Source organism: Manacus vitellinus, unplaced genomic scaffold, assembly GCF_001715985.3.
Source record: "Manacus vitellinus isolate BGI_N305 unplaced genomic scaffold, ASM171598v3 ctg7180002434095_pilon, whole genome shotgun sequence".
NCBI lineage: Eukaryota > Metazoa > Chordata > Aves > Passeriformes > Pipridae > Manacus > Manacus vitellinus.
In genome coordinates this window covers 3,910-14,443 of record NW_021938558.1, presented here as the reverse complement: position 1 = coordinate 14,443, position 10,534 = coordinate 3,910, and the positions used below count along the sequence as shown (strand labels likewise).

Genomic DNA, 10,534 nt, shown 5'->3' with positions numbered 1-10,534 from the left:
CCTCTATTTCCCACACAATCCTTTGGGATTTTCCTCTATTATTTCCCACACAATTTTTTGGGATTCTTCTCTATTATTTCCCACACAATCCATTGGGATTTTCCTCTATTATTTCCCACACAATCCCTTTGGGATTTTCCTCTATTTCCCCTCAATCTCTTTGGGATTTTCCTCTATTATTTCCCACCCAATCTCTTTGGGATTTTCCTCTATTTCCCACACAATCCTTTGGGATTTTCCTCTATTTCCCACCCAATCCCTTTGGGATTTTCCTCTATTATTTCCCACCCAATCCCTTTGGGATTTTCCTCTATTATTTCCCACCCAATCCTTTGGGATTTTCCTCTATTATTTCCCACCCAATCCCTTTGGGATTTTCCTCCATTTCCCACCCAATCCCTTTGGGATTTTCCTCTATTTCCCACCCAATCCTTTGGGATTTTCCTCTATTATTTCCCACCCAATCTCTTTGGGATTTTCCTCCATTTCCCACCCAATCCTTTGGGATTTTCCAGGTGTGGAGTGCAGATCTCTGCTGAGAATTCCAGGGGGAGGGAAGGCCCCTTTCATCCTGTGGGAAAAGGTGGATCCAGGCCCCGGGGGTACCTTGTTGTAGATGTAGCAGTTTGTAAACATGGTGTTGAAATCCTGGATACATTCCTGGGCGTTCCAGTAGTAATTGTTCTCCAGGCGCTTCTTTATTGTTCCCATGTCCATCGGGGTTTTAATGATCTTGTAATAATCCTGGGGAAGGGGGAAGGGACAGAAATCAGGCTGGGAAGGAAAAGTCCAAAGGGTTGAGGTTCCTCTGGGTCTCTCTTATACCTGGATACACCTGGATCCAACCACTGGATCACCAAATCCAACCATGGAATCTCCAAATCCAACCATGAGATCACCAAATCCAACCATAGGATCACCAAATCCAACCATGAGAACACCAAATCCAACCATGAGATCACCAAATCCAACCATAGGATCACCAAATCCATCAGGTCACCAAATCCAATCATCAGGTCACCAAATCCAACCATCAGATCACCAAATCCAACCATCAGATCTCCAAATCCAACCATCAGATCGCCAAATCCAGCCATGAGATAACCAAATCCAACCACTGGATCACCAAATCCAACCATCAGGTCACCAAACCCAACCATCAGATCACCAAATCCAACCATGAGAACACCAAATCCAACCATGGAATCTCCAAATCCAACCACTGGATCACCAAATCCAACCACTGGATCACCAAATCCAACCATGGAATCTCCAAATCCAACCATCAGGTCACCAAATCCAACCATGGAATCTCCAAATCCAACCATCAGGTCACCAAATCCAACCATCAGATCACCAAATCCAACCATCAGATCACCAAATCCAACCACTGGATCACCAAATCCAACCATCACATCTCCAAATCCAACCACTGGATCACCAAATCCAACCATCACATCTCCAAATCCATCCACTGGATCACTGAGTCCAATCACTGGACCAGGAATCCAACGGCTGCATCGTGAATCCAAGTCCAACCACTGGATCAAGTCCAACCCTCAATGACCGAGTCTAACCATTGGATCATGGAGTCCAACCATTGGATCCAACCACTGGATCATGGAGGCCAACTGTTGGATCCAACCATTAGACCATGGAGTCCAACCATTGGATCACCGAGTCCAACCACTGGATCATGGAGTCCAACCACTGGATCACTGAGTCCAATCATTGGATCAAGTCCAACCACTGAATCATGGAGTCCAACTGTTGGATCCAACCATTGGATCACCAAGTCCAACCACTGGATCATTGAGTCCAATCATTGGATCAGACTCCAACCATTAGACCATGGAGTACAACCACTGGATCAAGTCCAACCACTGGATCAAGTGAGTCCAACCACTGGACCACCTACTCCAACCATTGGATCAACCCCAACCATCGGATCAGAGTCCAACCACTAGACCATGGAGTCCAACCATTGGATCATGGACTCCAACCACTGGATCAGAGTCCAACCGTTGGACCACCTACTCCAACCGTTGGATCAACCCCAACTGCACAGGTCAAGTTCTGTGACCTCTGGACCGGGAGGACACCCCCGTGTGCCACGCCCCACCCGTGCCATACGCCCACCCGTGCCACGCCTCCCGCACTCACGGGGAGGTTGAGCTTGACGGCGTCCACGGGCTGCTGGAAGGGCCACGCGAACTGGTGCTTCCAGAGCGTCTTGAGCACCACCTTGAGCAGGTACTGCAGCTGGTTCGTTTGGCGCTTGGGCTTGTTGGGGTTGGAGGTCTCCGGCGGGGGGGGGTTGACGCCGATGCCGATGCCCTGCTGGGGCTGGGCCTGGGCCGGCGTCGTGGACATCTGGGAGCTCTCCAGCCCGTCCCCCATCACCGGCAGGTTCCGCAGCCTCGTGCCGGGGCCGCTCTCCGCCGCCATGCTGTTGATCCCATTGCACTCCTCACCGGACACCCTGCGGGGAGGGAAGAGGAGGACCCTTCAATCCTGGCTTTGGGTTACCTAAAAACCGACCCGGGGATCTCCCCCGGACCGGGCGGTGTCCTCGCGGTGACCGCGCCGGGCCGTCACAACCGACGGGCGTCCCCCATTGGGAGAGGACGTTCCCGTCCCGTTTCCCGTCCCCGCTCCTCGGGAGCCGGAGTTTTACCCTGTTCTTGCCTAATCTGGTCAAGGAGGACTCCGAGGTTCTCCGTGAAGAGCTTCCACTGCCTCAGAACGAGGCTCCTGGGTCCCGGCAGGAACCACCAGGACGCCAAGAACGGGCGTTAAACTGGGGCTGGTCAACCTTCATCTCTGGCTGAAGGGGCACAGGGTGACCCACGGGGCTCCCTCCAGCTTCTCCAGGGTCCCACCCCCCCTGGGGGGTCAGCTGAGCCCAGTTCCACCCCAAAGACTGACTTTCAGGGGAAGGTTGAGCTCTGACAGGGACAGACCCAAATTTAACTCGTGGGATCTTTTGGGAGAGGGTTGAAGGTCTAATTTAGGGAGATCATTCTTAGGTAGGTCATTAGGTGGGGAATCTTTGCCTCAATAATCTTCAGGTTGACCAACCTTTGGGTCAACGAGTCTTTGGGTCAACCAATCTTTGGGTCGATAAATCTTTGCGTTGACCGATCTTTTCATCAATGAATCTCTGGGTCAGCCAATCTTTGGGTCGATCAATCTTTGGGCTGATAAATCCTTGGACTGACCAACCTTTGGGTCGACCAACCTTTGAGTCAATAAATCTTTGGGTCAATAAATCTCTGAGTAAATAAATCCTGGGGTCGATAAATATTTTGGTCAATAAATCTTTGGGTCAGCAATGTCTGGGTCAACCAATCTTTGGGTCAATGAATATTTGAATCAATGAATCTTTGGGTCGATGAATCTTTGGGTCAACCAACATTTGGGTCAATAAATCTTTGGCTCAATAATCTCTGGGTCGACCAATCTTTGGGTCAACCAATCTCTGGGTCAATAAATCTTTGGCTCAATAATCTCTGGGTTGACCAATCTTTGTGTCAATGAATCTTTGGGTCAATGAATCTCTGGGTCAACAAATCTTTGAGTCAATAAATCTTTAGGTCAGTGAATCTTTGGGTCAATAAATCTTTGGCTCAATAACCTCTGGGTTGATCAATCTTTGGGTCAATAAATCTTTGGGTCAATGAATCCTTGGGTTGACCAACCTTTGGGTCAACCAACCTTCGTTTGGGTCAACCAATCTTTGGGTCAATGAATTTTGGGTTGACCCACCTTTGGGTCAACCAACCTTTGAGTTAATGAATTTTTGGGTCAATAAATCTTTGGGTCAATGAATCTTTGGGTCAACCAACATTTGGGTCAACCAATCTTTGGGTCAATAAATCTTTGGCTCAATAATCTCTGGGTTGATCAATCTTTGGGTCAATGAATCTTTAGGTCAATGAATCTTTGGGTCAACCAATCTTTGGGTCAACGGAGACATCCAGGGAGACCCAGGTAGACAAACCCTCAAATAATTACTGTTGGTGGATAACTGAGGTAGGAAATAACCCTGAGTGGTTAATTTGCATAGATAATTGACGGGGGCCACCTTCAGGTCATTAACCCAGGCAGGTGACCCCGAACTTGCTCATTTGCATAACGAGGGGGGGTCATTTCCTTCCGTGGATAATCGTGGCCCGTATGGATCATTTGGGATAATCCGGGGTGGGAATCCGACCCCACACGACTCCGGGGGGTGGTTTACACGGATAATCCTCGGGAACTTCATTTCAGCATCATTCCAAGACCAGAAATTTGGGAAAACTGTCATTTCTCGGGCTGTTTTCCGGGAGTTTTTTTTCCCGGAAGTTTCTCCCGGAAGTTTTTCCCGGAGTTTTTTCCCCCCACTCCCCCTGGGAGGCCCCGTTACCTTGTAGGATACATTGCCATGGAATTTTGCCCCGGAAAACGCTGCGGAGTCAGAAGTCGCTTGGCTTGTCCATCTATCGGCCGTGGCTCCGGGCACAGATGCCTCCAGATCCCGAATCTGGGAGAACAAACACGCCCTGAATCCCGGGAATCCAGCCCAGGCACCGGGAACACGCCCTGGATCCCGGGAATCCAGCCCAGGCACCGGGAACACGCCCTGGATCCCGGGAATCCAGCCCAGGCACCGGGAACGAGGGAAAACCCCAGGGAATTGAGCCAACGGCTCCGAGCGCGGCTCCGGATGGAATTCCCGAATTCCTGCCCTCCGGGGACGCCCCAAAAAGTCCCGAAATCAGGAATTCCACGGGGAGAAGGATCCCAGGGGGGTCCTCACCTGAATTCCCAGTTGCCCTTCCCACTGTCGCTCCCTCAGCAGCCGAAGGCTCCGAGCGGCATCTTCGGCTCCGAGCAGCTCTGGGAAGGCTCTGCAGGGACAACATTCCATGAATTCCAGGGGTCAACAGTCCCAAGGAATTCCAGGGGTCAAGGACAACAATCCAGGAATTCCAGGGGTCAACATTCCCAAGGAATTCCAGGGGTCAACGTTCCCAAGGAATTCCAGGGGTCAAGGACAACATTCCCACTCAATTCCCAGGTTCAAGGACAAAATTCCCAGGTCCAAGGACAACATTCCCAACAAATTCCGGGGTTTTAGCCCCAAAGGCTCTGCAAGGACAACATTCCATGAATTCCCGAGTTCAAGGACAACATTCCCAATTAATTCCCGCGGTCAAGGACAACATTCCCAAGATAAAGGACAACATTCCCAATGAATTCCGAGTTTTTAGCCCCGAAGGCTCTGCAAGGACAACATTCCCAATGAATTCCTGGGTGCAAGGACAACATTCCCAAGGAATTCCCAGGGTCAAGGACAACATTCCTGAGTCAAGGACAGCATTCTCAATGAATTCCCAGTTTTTAAGGACAACATTCCCAATGAATTCCCAGTTTTTAGCCCCAAAGGCTCTGCAAGGACAACATTCCCAAGGAATTCCCGGGTGCAAGGACAACATTCCCAAGGAATTCCCAGTTTTTAAGGACAACATTCCCAAGGAATTCCAGGGGTCAAGGACAACATTCCTGCCCAATTCCCGGGTCCAAGGACAAAATTCCCAATGAATTCCAATTCCCAGGTTCAAGGACAACATTCCCAATGAATTCCCGGGTGTAAGGACAACATTCCCAATGAATTTCCAGGGTCAAGGACAACATTCCCAATGAATTCCCAGTTCAAGGAAAACATTCCCAATGAATTCCCAGTTTTTAAGGACAACATTCCCAACGAATTCCCGAGGTCCAGGACAACATTCCGGCCCAATTCCCAGGTGCAAGGACAACATTCCCAATTAATTCCCAGCAAGGACAACATTCCCAATGAATTCCCTGGTCCAAGGACAACATTCCCGAGCCAAGAACAACATTCCCACTGAATTCCCAGGTTCAAGGACAACATTCCCAATGAATTCCAATTCCCAGGTCCAAAGACAACATTCCCAATGAATTCCCAGTTTTTAAGGACAACATTCCCAATGAATTCCCAGTTTTTAGCCCCGAAAGCTCTGCAAGGACAACATTCCCAAGGAATTCTCGGGTCCAAGGACAACATTCCCAATGAATTCCCGGGGTCAAGGACAACATCCAAGGAATAACAGAGATCAGGGGAATCAGTTCCTTGGGAATAACAGGGAGCAGCCAAAGGCCCCAAACCAACCCCCGATCCCTGAAATTCCCACTTTTCCTCCCCAAAAACGGGAATTTTTCCCTCAAAAGGCACCAGACCCACCTCCAACCCCCCGGAATTCCCACCCCAATCCCGGCTCTCCCGGCGTTCCCGGAATTCCCGGATGTTTTCCCGGCGCTCCCTGGTTTTGGTTGGTGCCCCTGGAATTTTTTTTCCGGCTGTTTGTGCTTCCCTGGCTCGGATCAAACCCCCCTCCCCCCCTGGGAGTCATTCCAGGATTATCCCAAAGCCCTTGGAAAAGTCTAATTAGGAACCGCCCCAGGATTCCTCTTCCCAGAAATCCCAGGAATGGCGACCGAGCTCCTTCTTCCCGCTAAACCCGGGATCAGGAGGCCAGTCCCGCTCCCCGGAGCTGCGGCAGCGCTTCCCAGATATTTGGCACTCCGGAATTTGGGAGGAAATCCCCGATTTTCCCGCCGGTTTCCGGCGAAAGCGACGCCCGGCACAGAATTCCCAAAAAATTCCCAAGGAGAGGCTCCAAAATATCCAGGGAAAAGGATGAAAGGTGGTTCCAAAGGAGCAGTTTTGGGTCTCTCAGCAGGTTCAGATCCCGTTCCCAAAGTTCCCGCTGGGAATTCCAGTCCCTTTCCCAAAAAATTCCAAAGGAGAAGCTCCAAAATATCCGGGAAAAGGGATGAAAGGCAGCCCCGAAGGAGCAGTTTCGGGGTTTGGATCCCAATCCCAAAGTTCCAGCTGGGAATTCCAGTCCCTTTCCCAAAAAATTCCCAAGGAGAAGCTCCAAAATATCCGGGAAAAGGGATGAAAGGCGGTCCCAAAGGAGCAGTTTCGGGGTTTGGATCCCAATCCCAAAGTTCCAGTTGGGAATTCCGGTCCCACTCCAAGGTATCCCAGCGCCTTTCCCGGGATGCTCTGAGCGATATCCGGGCGGGAAGCGCCGCATCCCGAGGGAGCTTCCCGGTTTTCCGGCAGGACGAGTTTGGAGAAGCTCCAAAACCGCCTGAAAATCCTTTGGGTCGCTGCTTTTCCGAGAGTTTTCCCAAAATCCCACGGCGTTCCCAGAGGTGCTGCTGCTCGGAAGACTCGGAGCAGGAAAGTCCCGGGCCGGAATTCCGATCCCTCCGGATCCCTCCGGATCCCTCCGGATCCCGCCGGCTCCTCCCAAGGGCCGTTGAGGGGAACTCGAGGCCGTTATCCAGGGAAAATCCCTTTTCCAGGGGGATTCCGACCCCTTTTCCCGGCGCCGGGGCGGCTCCTCCGTGGCCTGGACGCATCCAGGTTTTTCCCAATCCCGGCTGAGGGAACTTCTTCGGGCGTTTTCCGTGGGAAGGAGCAGGATTTGGGATGGATCCGGAGCCGGGAGCCCCCGGCAGCTTCTCCCCTCCCCCCAACCCCAGGGAAAAGCCCGGGATGCTCCGAAGGCTTCGGGATCAGGATGTGGGAGAGCTCTGGGACGCCCCCCCCACCCCCTCCCGGCTCCCTCGGGCTCCAATTCCCTGGAATTTTCAGTGGGAAAACTCCCAGTTAGACGCAGATCCCAAACCCTCCCCCCGGACACGGCTCAGCCCAGAATTCCCGACGGGAGCCGCCATCCTTCCATCCCACATCCGGCACATTCCCGGGGGATTCCGGCTCCGTGGGACGATCCCGAACCCGCAGGGCCACATTCCAAGGATCCCAGACAGGATCCGACAGCCCATTCCCTGTTCCCGTTCCCTGTTCCCGTTCCCTGTTCCCATTCCCTGTTCCCTGTTCCCATTCCCTGTTCCCGTTCCCTGTTCCCGTTCCCTGTTCCCTGTTCCCGTTCCCTGTTCCCATTCCCTGTTCCTGTTCCCTGTTCCTGCCATTCCCTGTTCCCATTCCCTGTTCCCATTCCCTGTTCCCTTTCCCTGTTCCCATTCCCTGTTCCCTGTTCCCATTCCCTGTTCCCATTCCCTGTTCCCATTCCCTGTTCCCTGTTCCCATTCCCTGTTCGCTGTTCCCAGTTCCCATTCCCTGTTCCCATTCCCTGTTCCCATTCCCTGTTCCCTTTCCCTGTTCCCATTCCCTGTTCCCGTTCCCTGTTCCCTGTTCCCATTTCCTGTTCCCATTCCCTGTTCCCATTCCCTGTTCCCATTCCCTGTTCCCATTCCCTGTTCCCATTCCCTGTTCCCTGTTCCCATTCCCTGTTCCCATTCCCTGTTCCCCTTCCCTGTTCCCATTCCCTGTTCCCATTCTCTGTTCCCATTCCCTGTTCCCTGTTCCCATTCCCTGTTCCCATTCCTTGTTCTCATTCCCTGTTCCCATTCCTTGTTCTCATTCCCTGTTCCCATTCCCTGTTCCCGTTCCCTGTTCCCTGTTCCCGTTCCCTGTTCCCGTTCCCTGTTCCCATTTCCTGTTCCCATTTCCTGTTCCCATTCCCTGTTCCCATTCCCTGTTCCCTGTTCCCATTCCCTGTTCTCATTCCCTGTTCCCATTCCCTGTTCCCGTTCCCTGTTCCGTGTTTAGGGAAGGAACACCCCCAACAATCCCGGGAAACGCGGCTGCACCAGCAACCCCCTCCCTGTGGAGATTCCCCCCTGGGATCCAGGGAATGCTGCCTGGAATGTGAAGTGGGAATGCTGCTGTTTAATGGGATCAGGGGCCGCAATTCCCTGGATTCCCCCCGTTCTCAGGGATTCCCGGGATTTGCCCGGGGCTGAAGGGGAAACCTCTCCCTGCAAACCCAGGTTTGACATTCCCAAGGGTGACATTCCAGGGCCATGGAATCCCCAGCCTGGGAATGCTGCTGTTTAATGGGATCAGGGGCCGCAATTCCCTGGATTCCCCCCATTCTCAGGATCTCCAATTCCCGGGATTTGCCCTCGATTCCCGGGATTTGCCCGGGGCTGAAGGGGAAACCTCTCCCTGCAAACCCGGGTTTGACATTCCCGAGGGTGACATTCCCAAATCCCAACCAGGGCCTGGATGGAATCCCCAGCCTGGGAATGCTGCAATTACTTGGGAATGCTGCTGTTTAACGGGATCAGGGGCCACAATTCCCTGGATTCCTCTGGTTCTCAGGGACTCCAATTCCCGGGATTTGCCCGGGGCTGAAGGGGAAACCTCTCCCTGCAAACCCAGGTTTGACATTCCCAAGGGTGACATTCCTGAATCCCATCCAGGGCTGTGGAATCCCCAGCCTGGGAATGCTGCAATTACTTGGGAATGCTGCTGTTTAATGGGATCAGGGGCCGCAATTCCCTGGATTCCCCCCGTTCTCAGGGTCTCCAATTCCCGGGATTTTCCCTCGATTTCCAAGATTTTCCAGGGGTTGAAGGGGAAACCTCTCCCTGCAAACCCGGGTTTGACATTCCCGAGGGTGACATTCCTGAATCCCATCCAGGGCCTGGATGGAATCCCCTGCCATTAATTGGGAATGCTGCTGTTTAACGGGATCAGGGGCCACAATTCCCTGGATTCCTCTGGTTCTCAGGGACTCCAATTCCCAGGATTTTCCAGGGGCTGAAGGGGAAACCTCTCCCTGTAACCCCGTGTTTGACATTCCCGAGGGTGACATTCCAGGGCCATGGAATCCCCAGCCTGGGAATGCTGCTGTTTAATGGGATCAGGGGCCACAATTCCCTGGATTCCCCCCATTCTCAGGATCTCCAATTCCCGGGATTTGCCCTCGATTCCCGGGATTTGCCCGGGGCTGAAGGGGAAACCTCTCCCTGCAACCCCGTGTTTGACATTCCCGAGGGTGACATTCCCAATCCCCAGCCCGGGAAGCTGCCTTTGGAAAAGCGATTCCCAAATCCCCCCGAGACGGGAGGGAAGGGCCTCGGGAGGCTCCGGAAGGGGCCAAACCCAACCCAAGGAATGGGATTTTTGGGATGGGAATGATCCAGGTGGGATCAATCCCGACCCTCCAGCCTCCGGCCCATCCCTGTTTCCCCTTCCAACAGCCCGGGATTCCGGGATTTGGGATCACGGAGCCCACCCCCCCCCCCCCGGCTCTGGGGGATAAAATAACCAGGAAAAACGGGATTTTCCCACTTTTGGGGGCGGAATTCCGGCCCGGGCCGGGGTGGGAACGAGGCCCCACGGGAGGATTCCCGACCCTCATCCAGGGATTTATTTCCTGAGGAATCCAAACATTTCTGGGAATAGCCGAGGGAGCCCCTCCCCCCCCCAACATTCCCATTTTCCAGAGTATTTCGGGCCTTCTTCCTGCCTAAATTCCGACCCCAAAAGCTTAAGCTGAGCTTAAATCAAGCCCCTAAGCCCGACCTAAACCAAGGAAAGCCGGAGCAGGGAAAACTGAAACTCCAGGGAATGGCAGGGGCGGGATTGAGGGGCTCCAACCACCCCAAAAGTTTGGGAAACAACAACCAAACAGCCCCAAAA

The 10,534-nt window shown here is 52.9% G+C and overlaps 1 protein-coding gene across 1 annotated transcript; it reads right to left on the bottom strand.

Annotated features, from left to right (window-relative positions):
- Positions 1-493: 493 nt before the first annotated feature.
- On the bottom strand, positions 494-4,883 carry LOC115307291 (bromodomain-containing protein 4-like; the record flags this gene model as incomplete). Its single annotated transcript, XM_029958687.1, has 4 exons — positions 4,802-4,883; positions 4,409-4,525; positions 2,164-2,482; positions 494-744 (listed from the first exon to the last, which is right to left on the bottom strand). Coding segments are annotated over exons 2-4 (590 nt in total), but the record flags the coding sequence as incomplete, so codon positions are not given.
- Positions 4,884-10,534: the final 5,651 nt, after the last annotated feature.